The sequence below is a fragment of the Opisthocomus hoazin genome, chromosome 6 (genome assembly GCF_030867145.1).
Source record: "Opisthocomus hoazin isolate bOpiHoa1 chromosome 6, bOpiHoa1.hap1, whole genome shotgun sequence".
NCBI classification, from domain to species: Eukaryota; Metazoa; Chordata; class Aves; order Opisthocomiformes; family Opisthocomidae; genus Opisthocomus; species Opisthocomus hoazin.
The window spans coordinates 27,112,527-27,138,636 of record NC_134419.1 but is presented as its reverse complement, the minus strand read 5'-3'; the positions used below and the strand labels follow the sequence as shown (position 1 = coordinate 27,138,636).

Genomic DNA, 26,110 nt, shown 5'->3' with positions numbered 1-26,110 from the left:
GCCTTTACTGTTTGATACAGTTAATATTGTACTATGCTTTTCATATTCTACAGTGCCACAAAGCACTATGATGATTTTGATTTAGTATCAGGAGGGCTAATAGCTCAAAGAGTTTTCCTCCTCGTGAGCAAGCAGTTAGGTGGGTCAGCACTGATGTGGAGGACCTTGCCCAGCTGGGCTGTGTGGTTTGTTCCTGTGGAGCAGATGGGGCAGGTCAGTACAGCAAGGCAGAGGCAGGAAAGGCTGGAGCCAGAAATGGCTAAGGACCTTAGCGCAAGAATTGCATTGGACTTGAGTATGAGACAACATCAGATAATTATCTAAAATTCCTCACTTTCAAAACTTTGACTGTTCAAATTTGTGTTCACTTTTTTCCTTTTTTTTTATGTAGTCTGCAGAATTCCTGGTAAGCAAGTGAAAAAATTCCTTGTGTTAAGGTCCTGCCATTTGTATTTGAATTTTGACATGATATTCTGGAGAAGACTGCTGTTTACTTTCATGATATTTGAATTAATGTAAAAAATCCCATTTGAAAACACTGATTTTGAAGGGTTGATCTTTCTATTAAGACTGTGTAGCTAAATTGTAAGTCAGAATTTAATAAGAATATTAATTCTGTGAAGCTATCCAGCAGACTTTGTTAGATTATATTTTAAATACACAGAGAATAAGAGGATGAGAAACTTACACTATATCATTCAGCTCTAATCTTGTATCTGGAGAAGGATTGATCAGGATGTAAGAAAGGGTGTTCTGATGATCATTCATTTCATCTAGAGGACAAAAAAACCCACATACAAATTAATTATATTTGCAAACAATTTGTGAAAAGTATGATTTCTAACAAACTAATTTGATAACAGATCATCTTTGGTTCATAGAGCTGTCAAAAAGTGTCAGGTGTCAAAGTGATTTCAAATAAGTTTAGCAACTTCTTTTCAACTGTACTTGAATTGGAACTATCTGACGTAGCATCTTTTGAGTTATCAGCTCTCAAAATACCCTGTTTTTTTTCTGAATATTCTAAAAATGTTCTTTTCCATTTTTTCCCGTCATAGCAAACCTGAATACAGCCCAATTTAGTCTAATTTACCAATCTGGCATGCCGTTTATGTTAGTATGTGGGAAGTAGGGACTTCCATCCTCAGTTGGCATTGAGTTCAAGCGATAAGCGAGGTTAAATGCAGGTGTACAGCATTCTCACACTTTTCCAGATTTGGTCAATATAAACATTTTCCCCTTTCCCTCTTTATCTAGTAAGCATTTTCCTTTTATCACTTGTGCCAGTGAGTTGAAATGTGAATGCTGTATAAATGGAAATTGGTATTTATTTCTTGAGTTTTTAGCTGTTCTTCTAATGGTATGTTGTAAATGAAGGCTGACAGAAAATCTTTTTCTTTTTCTTTAAGGTTTTTGCACAGTCAGATCTCGATACACTTTTGTAGCTGTCATTGCGGTATCCTTCTTATAGCTTTCTCTTGTTATGCTTCCTGCGATGCTGCAGTGAGACTAGTTTTAATTTGATAGGACTAGAAAGATGAGGTGTTTCTTTCTTCAGCATTTTAGGGAAAATTATTTGAAAGAGAACAGCCCCATTCTAGTTTCAGTGCAATTCCTAAATCTTTTTTTTAATGAAGTATTCTTGATATACTCTCTGTATGTTGAAAATTACTGTATTGGATATTATCTAGTATTTGTAATTTTTCTGAATACTTGTATCGCATATTTGCACCACATAAGTACTTCTGTCCAGAAAACAATTAGAAAAGCTCACATAGACTCAATATAGATGCAATTATACTGCTAAAATGGTATTTACATACAGCTTATTTCTATAAGGAGAGACTGATGCAAAGTGTTGTGATGGAAGCACCTGCATACACATATCATATCCTAAATATAAATGTGACTGACATGCTGCCTTCTGAGCTTTCCATCTGAATATTGGAATCCTTGACGACAGAACTGATTAAACACCCTAGCAAGTTTCTCTCAGTAAACAAAACAAAACAAAAAAATCACAAAAAAACCCACCCCCCCAGCCCCCACCCAAAAAAACCCCAACAAACAAAACCAAACCAAAACCATTATCATAAACTTAATATTTTGTTTATGGCACTCTCAAGTCTTAAAAATAAGTTCATCTTGCATAATACTAATGCTTTCATTAATCTAAAGTATTATATTAATCGTACCATATCCTGCTGGAGAAAGGCCCAGATGCTTCATTCTGTTTTTCACAAGTTCAGCAAGCTCCTGTCTTTCTGACCTCCTGTAAAGGTTCATTCGCTGCTGGTTTATCTTCTCAGCTGTTTTACCAGAGTGTCTTGGTACTCTTCTGCTCAGCCGTCGGGCCCACTGCATGCTTTTTCGTCGTAACAAGGGATGATCGGACTGATCACTAGATGTTGAGTTACGATGATTACTACGATAATTGAACTGTTCTTTAGTGTCTTTGGTGTCTTCCCATTCTTCCACACTGATAGAGATTTGAGACTTGAAAGGAAAATGACAAGAGAGATTAAGGACTTTAAAAAATGGAAGCAGATTAAGATGTTCTCTCCGCTTTTCAACAGTGCAGTTGAACATGTGTTTTTGTTGCACTGGAGTTGAGGGGATTCAGCTGTTCATACTTAGCAAGTGTTTCTGAATTGGGAACCCTGTACTAGACTTTGACTTTTTATGTAAAAAGCTCATTTATGATATAAATACATTACTTGAGTGCAAAAGCAGTTAAGCATTATTTAGCACCTGATTCCATTTTGATTCTGAGAAGAGCAACTCTAGCCTTCTGATCCCGCCTTTCCTGAATCTGGGAATCTGTTCTGAATGACTTCTCCACTTTCTTCCAAGTCTGCATATTTAGAAATTTAAGTTCTGTAATTGCTTTTTGGGTGTATGTTGTGGATTCATTGAGTAATAGTTCAATTTTTGCCGCACTGTTGTCAGTACTCTTTTAAGACCGCAGGTGGAACATGCCTGTTACCTGTCTCTCAAATTCCCAGGCATTTTTGACCTTCCAGCACTTTATATCTGGAATGCCTCTGTGTCTGAAAACAGGGATGTATGCAGTAGCCTTCAGTGTGATTCAAGGCACCTCTTGCAAATGAGGTAATTAATTCCTTCCTTAAAGCACAGTGATGTTGCTTTTTCACTCATATAGTAACAAAAAAAGAGACTTAAGGGCCAAGATCTGGCCCTCTGTTGCTGTGTTTTCTTCATGTCACCCAAGAATGACCAATAGTATACACATACAGTAGTAATGAAATAACTCAAGTGGATGGGCTATATATGCAGTTCTAACACATACAAAAAGATCACAGGGAATATAAGAGGAAACATTTCATATGATAAAGTGCTACTTATGCATGGGAAGGGTCTATTTGGTGTGAACAAATCTGATACAAACTGAGTATAAAAGATGGTCTTGTTTTGCCTTTCTGTCTGAATTGGTAGCTTTCCTTGTCCTACTCTTGATCAAACAACCTTCTAGACTTGCTGGCAGTAGTATTGGAAAGGCAGAGACCAATCATCCTAATTATTACAAAAATATAAAAAAATAAAATATAAATTCTTAGCTTGAAGTTTTGATTGAAAACACTGCGATAAGTGAGTTGAAACCATAAATGAAGATGACAAAGTTAAATATTTACTTGGGTGGCTATTCAATTTTTACGGGTCTTTGAGGAAAGGTGTGCAGAATGGCCCTTCCAGAAATTGTACATGTGGAAATAATATTGGCATATTTTGTTCTTATGACTAAATTTAACCATTAACTGACAGCTTCCAGGTGTGTGCAATACAAATTAAATTTTATGTATTTTTAAACTCAAATTGATATACACATTGGAGGTTCTCTGTGTTAGAAACCCTCAAATTATGGTTAGCAGCTCATAATTCCTGAGAAAAACAGTAATTTGCATTTCTCTAACCTCCATTTTAAAGATCTCATCCCATAATATTGCAGAATTGTTTCTGGCTTAATATATTGAAAAGCTAAAATGATAGCCCATGCTTACATTATTTTTATTAGTGAAATTAGACAAAAATTCCTTTAACTTCAAAAGAAACACTTTGCAGAAAGATTACCGCTTTCAGCCTCTCTGCATTTGTAGATATCTACCCATAAAGATCACGGAAGCAGAGCTAGATGCTGCTCTCTTGTATTCTGAGGAAGAGCTAGGTTAGGGAAGATTCCCCTGCCCCTCTCTACAGGGGGAAGGGTTTCACAAATGGTCACCCACTAAACAAGAAACTGCTGAAGTATTTAAGTGTGAAAATACCACAGGGGGGTCTGCGTTCAGAGCCTTGAGCTTTTTAAAAAGCGTAACAAATGCTTTTACTTCACTTAATAAACAAAGACAGTGCCCCTTCTCCATATTAGTCCAGTACCCGCCAATTTGAACACTTAACTAGGAGATTTCCCTGCCACCACTCCCCCACACCCTTCTTCCTCTACCTGATTTAACTCAAATTCTTCATGAGAGTACCTGTGAAAGGTGGTAGGAAACAGTAGTAGAACTCCTCTTATCTATTGGACAGTGGCTTCCAGGCTGCTTTTAGTGTCTGAATGTTTTAAGAAATTGCTTCATTGTAAAAGACAATCAACTACTATCTTAAACTTAATCTGGTCCTGGTCAAGCACTTGAGCAGCTGCATGTGTACAGGCTTCAGAGGTTCCCAATGTTATTGTAAAACTGTGAGTTTAGAGTTAAGTGACTGATGGTCCCAAACCTTGTTTTCATAAAAAACATTTGAAAGATCTTTGCTTTATCAGTTAAGTTTGACTCGGAAGACTTATTTGAATGTGCATCCTTACCCCCCACTCCCCTGCCGAAAAAAAATGTTCCGGTAGAAAAGATGAGTGTTATTCTTAAAATTACCCCTCCCCTGTACAGATGCCATTTGCCAGTCCGCCTGTATGTTTGAAAGCATGTGAAAATGCAGAAAGGAGAAAAACACAGGCCACCAAAATGCACTTTCACAATATATTGTATGCTCACAGTTCAACTGTTCTTCATTCACTTCTTTGGACCTGAAGTTCAATAGCCAGCTGTGAACGTCAGTATAAAGCATTGCCATGAATTATGTATTACTTCATGAATTCTTAAAATCTGGCATGTCCTCTGTTGTGTTGAAAGCTATGACACACTTTTTTTCATATCAGCAGTGATGCTGTCTATATTCTTCTCCAAGGAATGATTTGGATGGATTATGTTAATGCTGCTATATTTTAAAAAAATCAGCTGACATTACAGTGGCTAAGCTGTAAAAGCCACCTGTAGAGGTATTGGTGGTCCACAAAGAGACACGAGTGAACTTGGTGGAATCTTCCATAGCTTTCTGTAACCCTTATTTTTACATTAACTTTAACTGAATGTTTGTACTTCCTCACAAGATAAATCTTGCAGTTAAGCATTACATGGCTAAATGTTTTATAACATTTTTCTGAAATATGGAAGAGAAAGTACAAATTGTCTGTCTTGGAAATCAGTAAACTATGAGTGTTTCAGAAGAAAGGAGAAAGTTTTTCTTCACTGGGGCATTTTAGAGCTGTATTTGAGCCATGGTTTAATGAGATGGCAGTATTAATGGTCACATAAACAAATGGCTTACACATGACAGAAATAAAAGCTGCAGAAACAAAAAAAATGTGTGCTAAGTAGTCAAGAAAAAGGTTTTTTTCATTCTTTATATATATAGGGAGAAATGTATACATTTATATGGCAGACACATAAATACATATATACAAAAAATTACCACTGTTTGGCAGCCAAATTTGACGAAATCCCACAATATTTTTATAAATATTAATTTATTCTCTTGTTGCTCGTTTCTAGTTAGAAATTCATGTGAATACTGAAATGAAACCTGTTTTGAGAATATAGTGTTGACATTCTTGTCACACCTGATAGAGGACCTGGTCACACAGCTCATTACGGATACTGCCATTAGTCACCACAGCAAGTTCAGACTAGGGCTAACTATCCTTGCCTGTCCTGTCTCCACCTGAGCTCCCCCTTGTTTTCAGTCAGTTCTCTGCAGGTGAGCACAGGAATGAGAGGCAGTGTGTAGACTGCTCTGGGTATTCAGTCTGGGGCTGAACGTGAGCCCTGAGTTAATGTCACCATATACATGTCAGCAGGAGGAGACCTTCAGTGGGTTATTGGAATTCTGTGCATTCGCAGATACCACATTCACGGTATTCTTTAAATAAGTGATTCCCATTCTTATGATGACCAAAGAACTTTGTATACTCTGTAGTCAAATCAAAGTATATTAAACTGACATACCTCGGATGTTGTAAGCTTTTGGGATTCTGTCCTATAGACTCCAATTGGAATGTCTCCTGTAGAAGAACAAAGTTTCTGATATAGTCTGGCATATGTCCTAATCCATAGATCCTCTTCTGTGATTTTCATCTGAACAAATAATAATAGGAAGGATGACTTTTAATTCTTGAGGGCTTATCACTTGTTCACTATACTACTGTTGAAAAAAATTTAAAACTAAACAGTAGCTGTAATAATCATATTGTAGTATTGCACCTTTGCTCCAGAACAAATCTGGAACTTCTGTTGAGTGTGTAGACAGGTTTTTGGTTCTCTCCCTGTTTGGAGACATTGCAGTGCAAAAGGTCAGTCTTATGAAATTATTTCTGGTTTTGTTTTAAAATTACTTAAAAACTTAAATGGCATCCTTCATCCAGTGTTCATATCTGACTAAAATACAAAAGAATGACCTAAATATTAGCAGTGGTAAGAAACTGGTGATGGAAACTGAAGAACGTGTGAGTGTTTTGAATGCAGCCTGATAATTGTTCACTAGACTGCAGGCTGAATATCTGGGGAGAACGGAGTGTGGGGGAAATTAATACACTAAGCATAAATGACTTAAGTCTTAAATTAACCTCAAGTATTTCATTCCTCTTACACTAGATTTATTTCAAGATAATTGAGCCCCTTTTCAGGGATTCAACTGTCTTGCATTCAACAAAGCTTAATGACTGACCAACAAATCCATAATTGATTTTTATTTAAACAGCTTTCTTAAACCATCATTGATACCTTCCTTTTTGAGAATAACATCCTCCAATTCTTTATAATTCCCCAAAAGCAACTGGTAAATAACTTCCATTTATCTGTTTGCCACCTGGGGTGTGATGGGTGTGGGGAAAAACCAGAAAGGTGAGATTTATGTTTAATAAAAAAAAAAGTTTACATGTTTTTGTGTGTATACGTATAAAAAATAGACATTAAAATTAAACTGCATTGAGGAATATTGACATACACAATAACAGGATGACTTTTAAACTTTGATACCTAAAGTCATTTAATACATCTTAACTTTATGTAAAATCCAGTTAAGCCCTTTATTGCCTGTGATGAAAATGAGTGTTGTGAAATAGCACTGTATGAAAGTGCTAGCCAGGCTGTACAATATAGGGAGTGCTTCCTGGCTTTTATATACCTTATTTTTAAAATTGGTTGCTAAACTGCCATTGCTGTTTCGTATAGAATGCACTTTTCCTGTGTTTTCCTGTCTTTTCTATTTTCCTTTCTGCTTTATAGAATTATTGTGTTTTCTGGGGGGGGCACTATGGAAGTTACTAAAAATAGGTATGTTTTCTATCTTATTTTCTTCTCTTCTCCCTTGGTGAAAAGGGAAACTGATGGCCTTTCTTGGACTTTCACAAAAGGAAGTGCTGTACAAAGAAGGTAGAGGTATTTTGCAGACAGTACAGAAACTTCTCTAGTACTCTGTAACTTTTTTTTTTTAAATAACTTACAGAACAAAGAAACCCAGATCCTGGTGTGGTATCAAGTCCCAGCAGAAGTCTTGTGATAGAAATCATATAATCTTTCACAAATGACTGCAAGATTTTTAACAGGAGAGACAGAAAAGAAAGAAAAAAGCTTTAATGAACAGATGAGCAGGTAACCATTAGAACCACGTGTGAACTACAAAGAAATTGTACATCCGTGTTCACAATCTTTCTCTTTAAGTATCTTAATCACTGTAGAAATAACTATCCCCTTCTTTGTGCTAACTGCACTTATATAAAATAAGTTTTTCTATTTGGTTCTCTATATGCATGCAACATACATACAGGATTGAAAGAGATTAAGGCACAACAATGCACCATGAAAGCAAAGACAAATGTAGATGTAAGATCAATGGAAGCAAGATATTAGCTTTATTGGGTGTGAAATTATAATAATGAACTCTTCTGTCCTAAAGAAATGCTGTCATATGTTAGATTGGTCTGCAGTACTGAGCAGTGGGTAATATTAAGGTGAGACTGCTATTATTTTAATTCAAACGAGTTGTATGCCTTTGCTAATTCATCTATTTTTTAAGATTGATCGCCTCATATTAGGTCAGGCTTGTTGCTCTGCTAACAGAAGTGTTTTGCTGATTGGTTAAAAGGTAGAAATTAAGCTAAATATAGAAGTGTAGGCTAAGACTGGGAACAGACATTAGATGAGCTAAAATCACAAATATGTCTCCTCCTTATGAACTGAGCTACTGGAATCAGAGGGCCATGTGGGTGTTCTGCTAACTGTGGTAAGACTGTTCATTGCTACCTCTTCTTAGGTGTAGTAGGGCAGCATTCATGGCAGGCTATTAATCCTTGTTGGAACACAACTTGCAGTTAGCTCTTTTGGCTTCATGCAAATACAGAGCTAGAAAATTGTTTTTAATAAAGAAATGCATTACAAAGGTGTAATATGTATTCTTTAGAGTTATAGCATCTGAATGCATTTATACTCGGAAGTTAGACAGATTTAATTTGATGCACTGTGATTAAACTATTTTAATTTTGGTCCTGGTAATATTCCAGTTGTGAGGGGGTAAATGCCAATGAGCATCTTCTTGAAAAAAACAAAATTTTTTCTAAACTTCACTTGTTTTCTTTGGCTGCACCATTTATGCTATGGAGCAATCATTAGATTACTAAGTGTATTCACAAGGATTTGCTAGACCAAGTTTTCATTTTTCAGTCAGTGTTCTAAAGATAATTCGAAGGCTTTTCTTTTGGCCTAAAAGAGGAAACACCAGACGAACCCCGCTGCTTTCCATGTCACTTACTCTGTTCCTCATATGCAGGAGAAAAAGATGTCATACAGAAAAGGATGGGGCCATGAAAAAGAGTAAAGAACTTGCTGTCATAGTATTTGTAACTTGGAATAAGAAAGATAATTCTAGAAAAATGACAGTTCACCTGAGCAGCAGGAGTTCAAAGAAAGAATGGGTGGAATTTGAGTGTGTGGGATTTTTTTGTTTTAAGCCCTTTCTGGTGAATGGTTTTACTCTGTCAAGTCATAGCATGACTGATCATGTCTACGAGCAAATATAAAATATTGAAGTTTAGTTATATGCTGTCAGGAGTTGTTGATAATGACAGATCTGTTTCTATACAGGTGTCTTAATCTACTTTTCAAAAAATTTTGCCATATGTGGTGTTGATATTCTGGGACATGGTTAAAACTATGTCTTATAAGCAAATACATTTATTTCTAAAATGTGTAGAATTTGATAAATGGCTTTACATATGTTGGCTTCTCAGCTTTTGGTACTTGTCCATATACATGACTGGTTTATATATTAATGACTTTTTGAGAAAAGCTTAGTTCCAGGAATTTTTCCATGTACGTTGAATGTGCTTTCAGGGAATTTATTTGGAAGTAGAATTGAGATGAAAGAACACCTTTCATACACCAAATTACCAAGGAAACTAATTTCCCTGAAAGAACACTTAGCGCCTGAATAAAAAAGCATCCACAGGCTACTTTTACATATAGGCAAAGTAGGTCGCTCCTTAGGTGAGCAGACCACTTGGGCCATGGTGCTGTTGCTGCTTATTCTGCTTAGCTAGATACTTAAAGGCTAGTGCTGGGGACTGCTTCTTGGGTGTATCGGAGTGTGCAGAGAGGTGGTCATTGCTGAGGAGTGTGGGCAATATTGTCCTCTTTTTCCACCCTGAAACCAGGAACTACTACCTTCATTTGTCCTGACCCCATATTTTCTGATATACTGTTTCTTCAACTGCCTGAGGCTGTTGCCCTTCGCTTATCCCCACTGACTGTCATCACTTCTTCTTGCATGAGGAGCTCTGTCCTACATTCTTGCGCAATGAAGTTCAGTGCTGCCTTTTCTTCCCCCACTGTCTCTTTGTAACCACTTTGTATATTTCTTATTAGGGCCAGAATGGGTTACTTTAAGATCTGATGACTGGTCATCTGGAGGACAGGATACAAAGAAGTAACTGAGGCCTCTATCAGAAAATGCAGATGACTGATAAATTATTCATAAAAGTAATCACTACTTTGAGGGAATAGGCACTCCCTTTTTGTTGCAGAGTACAAGCTTTATTAGTCTGTATAATCTGTATTTTATGTAGGTCTTATCAAAACTATCCTGCTTATTTGACTGTGGAGAGTTTCACAAACAGCATTATATTGTTTCACAACAGAATTCACGAAAGGACACGGTGATTTTTTGGGGGCCTGATAACTGACCTAGTACTGTCTTGTGGAACATGCTCCATTATCTTTTATCATTATACGTTATCCCTGGAAACATTCAAGGTCAGGTTGGGCGGGGCTCTGAGGAACCTAATCCAGTTGAAGATGTCCCTGCTCATGGCAGGGGGGTTGGACTAGGTGACCTCTAAAGGTCCCTTCCAACCCAAAGCAATCTATGATTCTATCTTTTGCCCTTGATTGTTCCTGGTACAGCCATGCACATTAGTGGCTTACATATCGGGGAAAAAGGGTCATGTAACAATTTAGTACAATAAAATAGGTGGTAACAATGCACGTCTGTGTTAAAATAAGCCACCGTATTGTTCATAGTACCTGATAAAGCAACGTATCCAACATACTGATGCTGAAAACCCTGCCAGCAGCGAAGGGCAGTCGAAACATAAATGCCAGATTAGATCCCTTCTCCCGCTCTTTCTGTTAAGGAATTAAAAAATAGAAAATACTTTTAGTGCTGGTTTTGGAAGGACTATAATAAAAACATTAAACTGATATTACCTTGAAAGAGGTCAAAAGTGTAAAATCATGTTACTCTGAATATAGTTTCTTTCTACATATATGTAGCATTTTTGTCCAGTACTTAAAGTTTTTCAGGTTGAAAGATTTTGTTTAATGCAAATGTTGTTTCAATCATTACATCTCAAATTGCATATTCTATCAGATCATTTTAAAAAAGACTGAGGGATTTCAACAGTGATTAAAGCCCTTGTTATTCCTGCTCCAATTCCTTGGTGCTGACAGTGGACTCTCATACAGGTCCAGAAAGTCTACTAGGAACAGGAATGTGAAACATGAACGGAATCTGATGCAAAAGGGAAGAAATGATATATCAGTTACTGTGAGGATGTGAGACAAGATCAGACACGAACCGCAGTAGAAACTTCTTGCTCTGATGCTTCTGGGGAAGGGATGCAGAAAAAATAAGTACAGTTATGCGTTTTTCTTATCACATCTCACTTGCAGAGGAATCTCACCACAATGCGCTTCCTATTCCTTCAGTTATCAGAAAGCAAAACTACAGGTTAGAAGTGATTTTGTTATTTTAAGAAGAGTGGAAATATCAAGCTTTCAGTTAAGAGATGTCATGAAGAATAAGATGTGTTTTAAAGTACAGAAATGTTACATATCTTGGAATTGAGACACTTACATCCACCATACTATGCAGTAGTTCATGCTGAGGACTGCCTGGCTGGCAAGCAGCTTGGCAGAAAAGACCCTGAGGGTCCTGGTGGAGCATGAGCCAGCAATGTGCCTTTGTGGCTAATAGAGTCCTGGGCAGCACTGGGAAGAGTACTGCCAGCAGGTCAGGGAAAGTGAGACTTCTCCATTACTCGGCACTAGTAAGGACACACTGGGAGTAGTGTCCAGTTCCAGGCTCCCCAGTGCAAGGAAAGATGGAGCTACTGGAGGTAGTTCAGAAAAGCACTGCCAAGATGATCAAAGGACTGGAGCATCTCTACTATAGGGAAAGGCTAAGAGAGCTGGGACTGTTTAGCCTGGAGGACAGCAGGCTCAGGGAGGATCTCCTCAACGTGTATAAATACCTGAAGGGAGAGTGTGGAGAAGATAGAACCAGGCTCTTTCCAGTGGTGCCCAGTGGCAAAACAAGAGGCAATGGGCACCAGCTGAAACACAGTCGGTTTCTTCTGAACATCAGGAAACACATTTTTACTGTGAGAGTGACTGAGCCTTGGCACAGGTGGAGTCTCCCTCTTTGGAGATAATTAAAAGTGCCCTGGACATCATCCTGGGCAACTGACTTTATGTGGCCCTGTTTGAGCAGGGGTATTAGGCATGATGACCTCTAAAGGTCCCTTCCAACCCTAAACATGCTCCAATTCTGTGATATGCAAATGAGCAGCCTGCTCTAACTAATCATTTTGTTGAACAGCAGCATTCTAACCCTTGTTTGTTGTTGTTGGATAGTTTGGTTGTACCCATTGATTTCTGTGTCTTCATATGATCAAAGCTGAAAAAGATGTCACACGAAAAGAATTTCCTCTGCAGATAAAAATGTACACCAAATAACTCTTAAAAATATGACATTAATCTGTCCTTTATAAAATGTCACCTGTCAATCTCTTCAGATTACAGTGGCTTCAAAATTTTTATGGAAATAAAATGTAATTATTATTTCAGGGTTTTTTTATACCAAATATACTCTATGTTCTGACCAAAGGCTACTGGCTTATATTAGAGTTTCTTCTCCATGAGAAATGCATACATACACATACAGCAGCTCCTTCACTGACACTTTTTGGAATTAATGAGGAAGAAAAAGAAAAGAAAATCACTAAAGAAAATCATAGATCATTTCTAGGAACATAAATAAAAGATCACAGCATGAGTGTGTCATTTTAAGAAACAGCTATTAATATATGGAGATCTTTACTTCATCCTCAGTCTTCCTGTGTTTGTGGCTTTGCTCAAGTCCTGAAGTTGAGAATTTTTACTGCTTTCTTTCTAAGCAATAACAGGTGTATGCTTGTGGTTTTGAGAAGTTCCTAGCATGTGCTTCCTCCATATATGCCAAAATCCCAGGAGGCCTGCATGGATGAATGAGGAGTTCCTGGACAAACATGAAGCCTACAGAGGGTGGAAGCAAGGACAGGTAGCCTGGGAGGAATACAGAGAAACTGTCCAAGCAGCCAGGGACCAGGTCCGGAAAGCTAAAGCCCTGATAGAATTAAATCTAGCCAGGGACATCAAGGGCAACAAGAAAAGCTTCTGTAGGTATGTTGGTGATAAAAGGAAGACTAGGCAAAACATGGGCCCTCCCTGGAAGGAAGCAGGAGACCTGATTACTTGGGATATGGAGAAGGCTGAGGTCGATGATCTATATATATATATACATATATATTTTTTTTTTTTTTTTTTTTTGGCCTCTGTTTTCATGAGCAAGTGCTCCAGTCACACCACCCAAGTTGCAGGAGGCACAAGCAGGGACTGGGAGAATGAAGAACCACCCACTGTAGGAGAAGATGAGGTTTGAGACCATCTAAGGAATCTGAAGCTGCATAAGTCCATGGGACCTGATGAGGTGCATCCACGGGTCTTGAGGGAACTGGTGGATGAAGTTGCTAAGCCACTATCCATCATATATGAGCAGTCATGGCAGTCCAGTGAAGTTCCCAGTGACTGGAAAAGGGAAAGCATAACCCCCATTTTTAAAAAGGGAAAAAGGAAGACATGGGGAATTCTAGGACAGTCAGTCTCCCCTCTGTGCCTAGCAAAATCATGGAACAGATACTCTTGGAAACTATTATAAGGCACATGGAAAACAAGGAGGTGATTGGTGACAGCCAACATGGCTTCACTAAGGACAAAGCGTGCCTGACAAATTTGGTGGCCTTCTACAATGGAGTTACTGCCTTGGTGGATAAGGCAAGAGCAAATGACGTCATCTACCTGGACTTGAGCAAAGCATTTGACGCTGCCCCTCACAACATCTTTGTCTCTAAATTGGAGAGACATGGATTTGATGGATGGACCACTTGGCAGATAAGGAATTGGCTGGATGGTCGCACTCAAAAGTGTTGCAGTCAATGGCTCGATGTCCAAGTGGAGACCAGTGATGAGTGGTGTTCCTCAGGTGTCAGTACTGGGACTGGTGCTGTTTAACTTTTTTGCCAGTGACATGGACAGTGGGATTGAGTGCACCCTCAGCAAGTTTGCTGATGACACTAAGCTGTGTGGTGCAGTCAGCACGCTGGAGGGAAGAGATGCAATGCAGAGGGACGTGGACAGGCTTGAGAGGTGGGCCTGTCTGAACCTCATGAAGTTCAACAAGGCCAAGTGCAAGGTCCTGCACCTGGGTCAGGGCAGCCTCTGGTATCAGTACAATAACACTTCACCTCTAGAGCAGTTTACAGTATTTTGGACTGTTCTTAATCACTTTTACCTTTTTGGTAAGAACAGATTCATCTTCTGTTGTTGATCTGGAACAGCTTTCTAAAAACCTGCCAGTTCAATGGCCAAATGTGTGTGCTAATTATTTATACAGTTTTAGAATTGTAGCTGATGTAAATCATTAGAGATACTTCTAAAATAAGACTTACACTACTAAAGAGGTACCAAGCTATTTTTTATAACCTGTATATCATTGCTGCTTCTTTTACTTAATGTCACTTCAGATCTGCTCAAAACCTGAATAATATTAAAAGCAAATGGAGATGGCATGCCCCGTCCTTAACTGGAGGTGAAGAAAGCAGCCTGGCTTTCTGTATATCACTGCAAATATTGTGGGCCATCCCAGATAGATTTCTGCTCACCTAACATGCATGGGCTTATCCTTGTGGGCTGATACAAAATCACAGTATTGGTTTGACTAAAAGATACAGGAGACAGGATTTGGCACTTATTTTAAAATAATCACTTAAATATTTAGAATTTTTAGCTCGCAGTTATACACGAGCAATATTTAATTGGAAAATTAAAAAAAAATCCTGGAAAAGTGTGACTCTTATCCAAGACATTCTAAACCCCTTGTCTCAAGAAAGAGGGAGTGTTTACCTCATTTTTTTCTTATCTAAGGCAAATGGAGAAAGTAAGTTTTAAGTGTAGACCATGGGTGGTTTGTTTTTCATTTTCTCTGTTGTATAAGGGTCACTGCTTGCTCCTATGTCAGTGCTGAGTTTGGTATTCAGATTTATTTATCTCTAAAAAGAGGAAAGCTGCAGCTGCAACAGCAGATGGACATCTGATTTGTATATGTTCCTTCTGCAGCCCATCAGGATGGAAAGTCAATTTCGCACACGTGTTTCAGCACTACCTGAAGGCAAGTTGCCTGACTTTTTAAGTCTTTCTGTAAATGAGGTACTTAATGCAGAAATAATAATCAACTGTACATTTGACTGCATTTGATAATTTTTACTTGAGTTTATAATTGCCTTTCATTTTACATGAGGGAGTTCTGAAACATCAAATGAACTACAGCACCACCTTTGAAGTGTTCCCTGAAAATGTTAAGATGAAATGAGTGGGAAATATCAACAGCAGGCAACTTCAAAAGCAATGAAGAAAATGTTCTTTCTCTAAGATAATTTATCTACCTCTATTTCAGCATAGCATAGTTTAGATAGGAAGTTAATTAACTGTTCAGCTTCCAACCTATATTCATAACTTTACGTTTGCACAATAAACTTTTGTGTAGCTTCCTCACAGATCTCCATTTTATGTGCTTATCAGAATACCACATAACTAAGATTGAGCCTTTGTTCTATTTCAGGCAAAGGTCAACAAATCACAAAAGATCACCCAGATATTTATATCTTGTGGTCAAAATGTAAGCAAGATAGTCACCTGAGTAAAAGATTGATTTCTAATACTTCTTTATCTCATCTAGACAGGCTGAATTTTTGCAGAAATTGACTCCTGTGTAAGAAAGTGGGAGCTGGCCTGTGAAGATAAGTTTGTATGAAGAGGCTGTTTTCCGTTAAATACTTATTAAAATTAACAATGTGAAGATTATACAGTAAATAGTGAAATATCTGAAATTCCCAAAATCTAGGAAATTTACTGTGCAGCTAGGAAATAGAAATTATATGCTAATTCTGTATAATGATGATGATTTTAGCATTTAGAATTCAAATTTACTAAGAAATGCAAGATATCTAATGTGAAGCAATTGGAAGACTGCACGAGAGAACCTAGCAATAATATCTAGATTGATAGCAAGAGGAAAAAGAGATGAGTGGAGTGAAAGATCTCTGTTCTTGAAGACTGGCACAGTGATATTATTTGTCTTAATATCATAAACTCAGAAAATGGTCTGAAAGATCATGAAGGTGATACTGTACGTTTTGTGGACTGCAGAGGTAAGTAGGTCAGCTCACCAGTGAAGATCTGTGAAGATGATTGTCCTTGAACTTATCAAGTTAAACAGATGCACAGTGTTACTTTGTATGCTCCCTCTAATGTTTTAGCAGTAGTATTTTGGACAAGCTAATTAAATTAAACTTAATCTCCATAAAGCCTTCCTGTTCCACAGCTTGAAAATGTCAATATGTGCACTAGAATGAAGAGAATATGAAGGTTTTATCTAGCATTTAAGTAGTGTTACTATCCTTATTGTCACTAGGACTGCCCTTCGACAGAGAACAACTGCTGTTCTCAAACTGTCACAGTAACACAAATAGGGCATACAGATACACAGAAAAGTATACAGAACATATAATTATAGTGCCTCTAATGTGAATTAGAATAAAAAAATGCATTGTAGTAGAAGTTGTTTATGTTTTAAGTGTTTAGTCAATTCAAATATTTCTCCACATTAATTGCCTGTGGCAACCTCTTGGGAAACCATACTAGCTGTAAATATTCAGTTACTGAAAACTATTCAATCTTCCTTGAGCAAATTTTGTGTTGACCTCTGTCCAGAGGTTTGGTGGATTTACACTATATTGTGAAGTGACGGAACTCAAATCCAACTTCTTTCTTAAATGAGGGTAGAACTTGGAAAAAGACAATCTTTCACATTGCTCTGCAACTAAAACATTATTTCACTGTTTCCACTTGTTTTGAAAGTATTGTCATAAAATCAAAAAAAGTGTTTGAAATGAAAACATTTAAATTGAGAGCGGGGCTGCGGGGAGGCAAATCTCCTTACCTTTTCTAATTTGGACAGAGCAAGAGAATAGCAGTCTTTGGCTCTGAACTGCATGAATCTCATGTTGGCTGGGTGAGTTAGTTCTGTGATAATACTTAGGCTTGAGAACAACCTGTGTTTTAAAAGAATGTAACAGTTATACCTCTAATGACAACAATTCATGAATGCAAGGGTCTACATAATGCTATAGCTTGTGCTCATGTCCCTGCTTTTAATCAAGTGTCTCAAACCTGTGGTGTTTTTTGGCACAATGAAATGCTGGTGTAATAGCAGAGGAAACTACAAAACATTCTCTGGAGAACTCACAAAGCAGCAAACATAGATTCAAAAGTTCAGCTTAGAAAGTATTTTAATGCTGGAAAGGAACTGCTTAATTTTGTTACCACAGATTTTATTAAATAATTTCTAAAATGACACTAATCTATAGGAAACAAAAAAAAAAAGCAAAACTATATATATGCCTGGCTGCATGTAAACTACCATTTTATTAGAACTGGCTTATGTACTCTTTTTGCTTGATTTTTTTTGTTGAGTTCTGTTTGTACGCTTTGTGTCCACAGAATGAGCAACATAGATGAAACCTGACACTTCTTGGGAGTTGCTGAGAAAATGTATGCTTATGTATACTTCTGTTCTCATTTTGAAATATTTACATATGCGAAATATTTACAAGTTAACACTAATTCAGGCTTCCAGTAACAAAAAACAGTGAAGAAATTTTAACTCTGATCTGGCTGAATTACACAGATTTTCATGAAGCAGACTAAAGAGCCCCTCCCCAGCCCTCAGGGCTCTAAGAACTAGAAAAAAATTTGTAGTTTATGCTATGCAAATACTAAACAACTTGGAATACAACTCAGATTATTTTTTATTTCCTGTACAGATCAGCATCAGAAAATGAAATGTGCATTTGTAATCTGTTCTGCTGATCCTGAAAGTACTTATCTACTTGTAATAATAGATAATTGTAGTACTAATGATATCATTAATGTGGCTTCTGTTTCATTCACATAAAAATTGCAGTGATTTTCTTGAAAGCTGAATTTAGTAAATTAGTGTCAAATGGAATCCGATGTACCTTTTGCAAGTCTTTAGTCTTTTTCCCTCATTTTTGTGGGGAGGAACTTCACTGAAATGGCATTTCAAGTAGAGCCTAAATGTGGGGAAACGTATGTCAAAACTATCTGTCAGTACGTGTTAATGCCGTATTACTGCAATACAGTTTCCTAGGTTTGTTGATGTCAAAATGTAGACTGATAGTGATCACATGATCCCAAACATATGATCGTATGACGGCAGAAATACTGGTCATTCTTATGTTAGCAGTTACCATGTCCCTGTGAATAACCAAATATTAAATGTGGTCATATAAGGAAAAATGGAGTTGGCAAACTGGGTGAGAATGTGAATCACTTAACAATGGCCATTTCTGTGCCCTGTAGTTTGAAAGGCATGGGCATGCTCAGGAATTTCTGTACCTTTTTATCTTACAATCAGACTTAGATACAAACTCTGAGTGGTGTACTATTGTTATACAAAATTTACTTATGTCCTACTAAAGATTAAGCATTTAAGGGACAGACTTTACATACATAGATTAGATACGTGATAACCACATCCTTGAGATGAAACTTTGGTGTATCTTCACTTGTATGCTGCGTGTTCTAAAAACCTGTGAAGTGCTCATGAAAATTAAAAAAAAATCCTGATAATATCACATTTGTAGGTATTAACTTGTACTTCCTAAGTAGCTTAACAAACGTGCTAAAGTTCTGAGGAAGAAGAATAAATTTCCTCTGCGTTAATTCTGTATCATGTAGCATAGAATTACTTAAGCTTCTGCTGGCTGGAAATTTTCTTGTATTACTGTATTAAAGGACAGGCACTCATATTTGAAAACTAACAAAATAACATTCAGACCTAAGAGTAACAGGAAATCAAAAGTTGATCCAATGATAAAATATACACAACTTACAAAAAAATGCAGGTTATGAAGTTTCTATTAAAGATGGGTTTACTTTATCACCAAGATATGAAAACTGATTTATATTAGAGAATTGGTTTCAAACCTAGTATTGGTAAAATTCATGTTTTACTTCTGAGTGCCTTTCAGCAGAATTAGGGAAAATGACTTTCTGCGTTGTCAGGGCAAGACTGCCTCTTGCGCTGGGTATAAGGCCCACTGCCCACAAGCTTTTGGCACTGGGAGCAGGTTACTTCTGTGTAAAGATCCCTCTTTTCTGTCCCATTCTGGTAAAAAAAAGGACTAGATGGGGTGGAGAAAGCCCTAATCAGCCTGATGGAAGACATGGGTTGCTGTTGAACTGGTATTTGGGAATTGGACAAACAAGAGATACATTCAGTTCTTTACTGAACCCAAAAGGTAAACCAAGAAAACAATGTAATGCCATCATAACAGCTCAGTTAGTCTATCTATATATTGGTGCTGACTGCTGGATACCAGACAGATTATTGACTTGGTGTACTGCTGTCAATAGGCTTCCTGCAGTATTTGAAATGCAGCCTCCAAGATGTTAGCTAACAAAAACTTGAAAACAGGGCCTCCCAAACACCAACATTTAAATATGTTAATTAAGAGAAAGCAAGAGTAAATACAAACACTCCTCCTAGTAGAGACCTACTGCCTGAGGAAACCCACTGTTTTTCTGAGGTGGACTTATAACTGTCAATAGAGACTCAACAGTTGGCTTCATATTTCATGTTAAAAAGTGAAAAGCATCTCTAGGACACAGTCCACAACTAGTAATTTTTCCTTGTACTTTTAAACTATAATAACTCGTTCCTTCCCTCTTAAAGGAATAAAGATTACCTTTCTTAGTGTGATCATTTGAGTCGCACTACTTCTTTTAACTACAATTGTCAGATAAGCTAGTGTTGAGTCACAGTTTTTATTTCTAGCCTTCAAGGTGTCAATAGCCCCTTCTAAGGTGTGGGGAGGGACGCTCTTCTGGCAAAGCAAGATTCTTAATTTATGTAAATCAGGGAATACTGTCAGAACAGGTACAGGAGAACTGGCAGCCTGGGCCAAACAATACTGCAGCACACTTACATTACCTTTGCAGGGCTGTCCACAGCCCTTAATGAAGCCAGCTGATCTGACCCAGTCAAACCAGTGAGGTTTAGATTAGCCTGTATCTTCTGAATGATCTCACTTGGTGAGACTTCAGTGGAATCTTCTTCGTTGATGTGACATCTTTGAGAACAGCACATATTAGCAACACTTCAGTAATTTAAAATCCTTCTTTAACACTACCATTTGTGTTAAGTGCTGTTGTTCTATGCCATGCCCAGGCTCTTCTTCATATATTTCTGATATTATTAGCTATTATTAAGTAATGAAAAACCTCTAAACATATTTTTAAAGTTCATTTACAAAACTGTTTATCTTGGTGCAGTGAATATAGTGTATTCTGTAGAACAGGTAAATGCCTTAGGCCTCTTCCCAAAGCTTACTTATTTCTACAACTTTCACATAACACGAAAATGCAGTGAAATTATTGTGTGTGTTCTAGGGAAAAAAATTCGGAAAAAAAATTGTTTACTAAGTTTGCTGAAAAAGTATTATGTCTTAAACCAAAATATTTATTCCAATTTCTTTTGATATTTGTACAAATTACCAGGCAGTGTTAAAACTATAATGAACTAGATACACAGCTCATCCATGAGGTAAAGCTGCCATCTAGTTGTAAGCACTGTGCAAAACAACTGAATGATTACATAGTAAGCTCTAGTTGGATACTATGGTACGTAGTGTACTACTATGATCTTCTTTGGTTTTTTTAAGTATTTGACAAGGTAGAACACAGCTACGGAAAAAATAAGCTGGTACTCTGTAATTTTTATTTTTTATTTAACTCATTTTTCCATTTTACATTTGGGGGTAAAAGGTAGTTCTGAAAAATTTAAGTGATGTATGCCAAAACCTCTGTGAGATATCCTAGCACAATATAGTTAAGAGTAGAGCTGAATGATGCACAGATCAAATTCAGTTATATTTTCTAAATTAAATTTAGGTGTGATTATGAAAGACACACACCTATGCTCGTATCAGGTACAAATTCAGAAAGTCAAAGTTAGAAAAAGACAGTACTAAAGTTTCTCGTGCAACATAGCTTTCGCTTCTTTTGAGCACATGCAAAAATGCTAACGGCATTTAACTGCCTTCGCACACACGGTTGCATTAAAAAAAAATCCTCTCAACTGAAATACTTGTGTTTTAATGAGCTTGGTTTTCCAAAACACTGACAGATTCAAAAGACTTTTACTGTGTACTTCTCTCCAGTCTTATGTGGAAGGCTTGACACAGAAAAGGACAGCAATATTGAAGGATACTGAATCCTCTAGGGAAGGACTTCACTTTGTCCAGGTCTTATTAGAATTAACAACAGGAAGCACTAGACTTAAGCCCCAAATCAGGGAGGCATTTCATACCTGACTGTGTAGTGTGTTTTGTTTCGTGTGGCACTTTTTTGGTGGTTTTTTAGTCTTGGGTGTTTTTCTTAAGGAAATAGGAACTTTATTCACAGTTTGAAGGGACATTTATCTTTTGACACTTGTTGAATCAAAGTATTCAGCATGAAGTGAAGCTTTAATCAGGAGAGTTCTCAAATGAGCAGGAAATCTCAGTGCGTTTAGCTCTTCATCACAGCACTGCCTTCACAGCCTCTTTACTAGACTGATCATTTTTTCACCCTGTATTCAGTTATTGCTTCATGACTCTTCATATGTTGTTATATGTAATGTTGCATGTATGTGCCTAAAAACCTAATTTTTGTTCAAGACTAAATATTCAAAATGTGAACACTTACTGCTAACTTCATAGTGATGCACTGCTTACCTTTTAGTGTTAGAAGGAACTGCTTTTCATACTGGCTTTAACATTACTGTGAAAGACTGCTGCACTGAGGAAAAATTTCTTTTCTCAACTATCTTTGGTCCTAAGTCTTCAAGAGTAGCTTTCTTTTCCTTCCTGCAAACCTGACCGTTCACTTTTTAAATGATCGTCCAGTTTTGGGATGCGTAGAATTTCATCTGAGATTTCAGGAGAATAGCTCAGGATTCTGAGTGTGTTGCTAAGCCAGGTGGGAAAAAGGTTGCCCATGTAAGACACAAATTCATATAAGGGAAAACTAATGTACAAGAAAGAAAAAAAAAAAAAATCGTTTCTTATCTGAGTACAAAAGGCATTAAGTATTTTGCAATTAATGAGGATGTATAGATAGATTGCAAAAATGCCTTACCTAAAGAGTGTTTGAACATTTACAATAGTCTTAGCATCTGCCATGTAGTCTTCCTCGGCACTCATTGTACTTTCTTTGTCCACCACTACCATATTAGCTGCAAAGGTGACCCCACATCTTAGTAGGTCATCTAGGCTTTTGTGAAGAGAGGGAGGGAGAAAGAAACAAGGAACTTAAATATGCAACACTTAAAGATTAGGGATGGTTGAAATTTGCAGATCACAGGCTGAGTGGCTGGTTCCCTTAATCTCCATGTACGTATCATAACTACCAATATAAACTATATCAAGTATATAATCTCAATTAATTGATAGAATAGAATGTGAATAATTATTTTCCTTGGAGTCATGCAGAATCACAGAATCACAGAATGGTAGGGGTTGGAAGGTACCTCTGTGGGTCATCTAGTCCAACCCCCCTGCCAAAGCAGGATATGGACTTCAGTAAGTTGTTAGAGTCCCTCTCCTTTTGCTAAAATGACAAATTTATTTCAACTTTTAAAAATAAGCCTGTAACAGTTACTTGGGAAGACAGTATGTCCTTACATTCTGCAACAACTTGCCTCATTGCAGTTACTTTTGGCAAGAAACAGACCCAAAAAAATGCTTTGGGTTGCTCTTTCCCACACTTATATTTCAGTTTCAAAATGCTAATAAACATTCTATCAGGACATCTAATACATTCCTCTTTTAAGTTAATTTATGAGTTGGAGTGTTCTCATGATGCTTTTAGGAGTAGCTATACATCAGTAAAACTTACAATGTTTCCTGTAAAGCCTGATAGAAAACGCTCACAGACAAGTGAAATACAGTTCTCATCATGCCTTATAGCTTTGTTTCCAAAATGAAGCATATCTCAGTTTTAACAGAAATATTTTCCACAGAAACCAAGCACTTTTTGAAAAGTTTAGAAAGGACTTTTCTGCAGTGGTAAAGACTGCTAGGAACCTAGTGATTTTTAAGTAAGTGAAAATACGAAGAAGGGGTAAATTTCATGGTTTCCAAGGGAAATTAGAAAACTAAATTTTTGCATAATTCTGTTTACTTCCAAGATGAAATGCTGTTTTGTCATTATAATTGCTTCTCATTTGGCAATCTATAATATTAATTAAGTCTTAAATGTCCTGATGCATTTTTTCTTTTCACTAATGACCTTCTTATGTTCCTAAGTTTATGTAACCAAAAATAAATTTTTATACAATTTTGGATAAGGAGAACTCCACAAATTTGTGGTATTTATTTTACATCTTCTACATATTCTTCCTAAACAAATACATAATATAATTATTTTTTAAACTAGTTTTTATTTTTGAAGCTAATATTGCTGTAAACTGTAGAATTCTGTATAATCACTTATTTCAAAAACTATACACTTCACTTTTATCCACTCAGTTCTAAAAACACATTTAGAGAGAGATTTGGTGATTTCCTTTTTTAAATAAACTTAGTAAATTTAATTGAAGTTTAGTTTTCCATGTTAATAAAAAAAGGTTAACAACCTTGGGTTATTAATTACTTTAGATATTTTGAGTCAATTCAATTAATCTGCTGGTATGAATTCATTTTATAATTGTTGTGGAATTAAGAGTTAATAAAGTAGTAAACATTACCAATGTGTGACACTTTTTTGGTTTAGAGGAAGAATGTAGAAAGTGAAAATAATTTCCATAGATTCTTTGCAAATCTCACACGACGATGACATCATCAAAGTAAACCTGTAGCTGTATCACTACTATAAGTAGTTTTAAAGTCCTTGTTAAAACAAGTTGAGATGCAGAAACACTGAATCTCCAGAATTCTCATTGAAAAACTGGATTCTGTTAATTCAGAGCAGGAAATAATTTTTTTGATTGCTACCTCGGGAATGAGCATTATGGGCTTGTAGCCCAAACTCCATATTAGCTATGTAGTGAAGCAAACCATTTTCTTCTTTAAATTGACACTCTACACAGAGGAGTTTACTAAAATGCTAATAAACCCTTGCTCTTACCTTGTTTCTGTCTCTTTTTTTACATTAAATCTACGTTGCTACACCTAGATATGCAAATATATATTAGTAGAGGTGAAGACAGAAATGTGGGAATAGGTGATATTTTAAGTAGCGAAAGATGAAGACTATTGGACACATTCAAGACTGTCTACATTCTGTAGATACCCTTACAAAACCCCACTCAGTAAATCCAAACTAATTATAACTAAGTATAGCAAGACACTAGAATCAGGGCTATAATCTGGCAATTTGTAGAAACATATTAATGTACTAAATAAGTCTTATGCTTCTGAACTGTGTTCCCTGCCACACTTTTCACTAATGGTATCCTTTGTAAGTCAGAAATTTGAAATCCCAAATTATAGCACACAGACACAAACCATGCATGCAAAAAGATCTTCAAATACAACACACACTTAAACATGCAATGACGATACACACAACAAACCACTGAACACTACAATGTAAAGTTTTCTAACAGTTATTTCACCTACTTGTCAATAGAGCCCACCATGTAGTAAACCATTGGAAACCAACAGATAGCATCCAGAAAATGCATATCTGGCCTAAGCAGCAGATGGGATTACAAAATGAAACACAATATCACAACAGCAGCATCTCTTCTAAAATATTTCAATAAACTGGTAGTTTAAAAAAAAAAATAACTTTTTAAAACTTTGGCAGTATCATATCACTTTAAAAATGAAATAGGTTTGCAGAAAGCTGTGAATCAACAGTTTTCTGTAATCATAAAGAATGATCAGAATTAACATGCCTGTATTAATAAATGCACCTCTTAAATCAGAAATTTTATGGCACAGTACAATTCCAAATATAACAACAAATGACTGATGTCAAAGATGCACTACCAAGTTATACTCCAACACATGACTTAGGAGTACTTAAAATTAGCAGTGAGAATTTTTAATTAAAATGTGAAGTGGAAACCATCATTCATTTTTGTGCCAATAGCTCCATTCAAGTCAATGCGACAATCTTAAAAGAAACCTTATTTTTCAAATGGAATGTGAAAAACTAAGATACTGTATTTCATTGCATTTTTTCTTTAATCATAAATTTTACTGTGTTTCTTCTTACATACCAAGAAACATTGGAAATCTTAAAACATGTGACATGTAGATATCAGAACAAGCATACTGTAATAAATTGCCTCAATAAATAGAGAAGATATGAATATAACAACAAGGCATAGATATTTTCATCGAAGGTACCTGAATTCCCAAGTCCAATGAAGCAAATTACAGAATCCCAACTGACTTGAATGGCAGCCTGAATTCCACCTCATGCTAGTATGAAAAGCATGCTGGCTTTCCAGCCAACTTCTGTAGTCCCGCGCAAGCTGGCCTGTCAGAGGAGCCACTGCAAATGCTGTGTAGGGAGATACCACGCTAAGGGTATTAGTTTAATTAGCAACCATAGCTTTTGCTTTATGCTAATAAAAAGTGGGGTTAGCCATAACATGTCACAGCAGCGTTAATGTGAACTCGGGCACTGTGCTGGAAAAGAGAAGCAGCACTAGAGGGCACTGTATGCTCACATCTTCAATCTTGAGAAAGTGCCCTGCGTTAAGTTGGTTAGTGTTGTCTGAAGTGCTGTCATGTACCTGTGAAACTATTGCACAGCTTGTGTTTTACAGTGTTTATGAAGTTATTTAATTTCAGCAGTAATATGTACATTATTTTAGG

At 36.7% G+C, this 26,110-nt stretch overlaps 1 protein-coding gene across 5 annotated transcripts in view; it reads right to left on the bottom strand.

Moving 5' to 3' along the window:
• Positions 1-26,110, bottom strand: part of KCNT2 (potassium sodium-activated channel subfamily T member 2) — a 193,447-nt gene that overhangs the window by 49,391 nt on the left and 117,946 nt on the right. For 3 of the 5 annotated variants that reach the window (XR_012764196.1, XM_075422338.1, XM_075422340.1), the window contains exons 22-29: positions 24,899-24,970; positions 22,416-22,550; positions 17,155-17,266; positions 10,863-10,964; positions 7,790-7,873; positions 6,294-6,422; positions 2,196-2,496; positions 689-773 (exon numbers count right to left, since the gene is read on the bottom strand). Coding sequence is in view for 4 of the 5 variants with exons in the window: in XM_075422338.1 (XP_075278453.1) it covers positions 689-773; positions 2,196-2,496; positions 6,294-6,422; positions 7,790-7,873; positions 10,863-10,964; positions 17,155-17,266; positions 22,416-22,550; positions 24,899-24,970 (1,020 nt within the window). In the remaining variant the exon portion in view is untranslated. Of the gene's footprint in view, positions 1-688; positions 774-2,195; positions 2,497-6,293; positions 6,423-7,789; positions 7,874-10,862; positions 10,965-17,154; positions 17,267-22,415; positions 22,551-24,898; positions 24,971-26,110 lie in introns of those variants that run through there. The other 2 variants (XM_075422339.1, XM_075422342.1) reach the window with 2 other exon arrangements.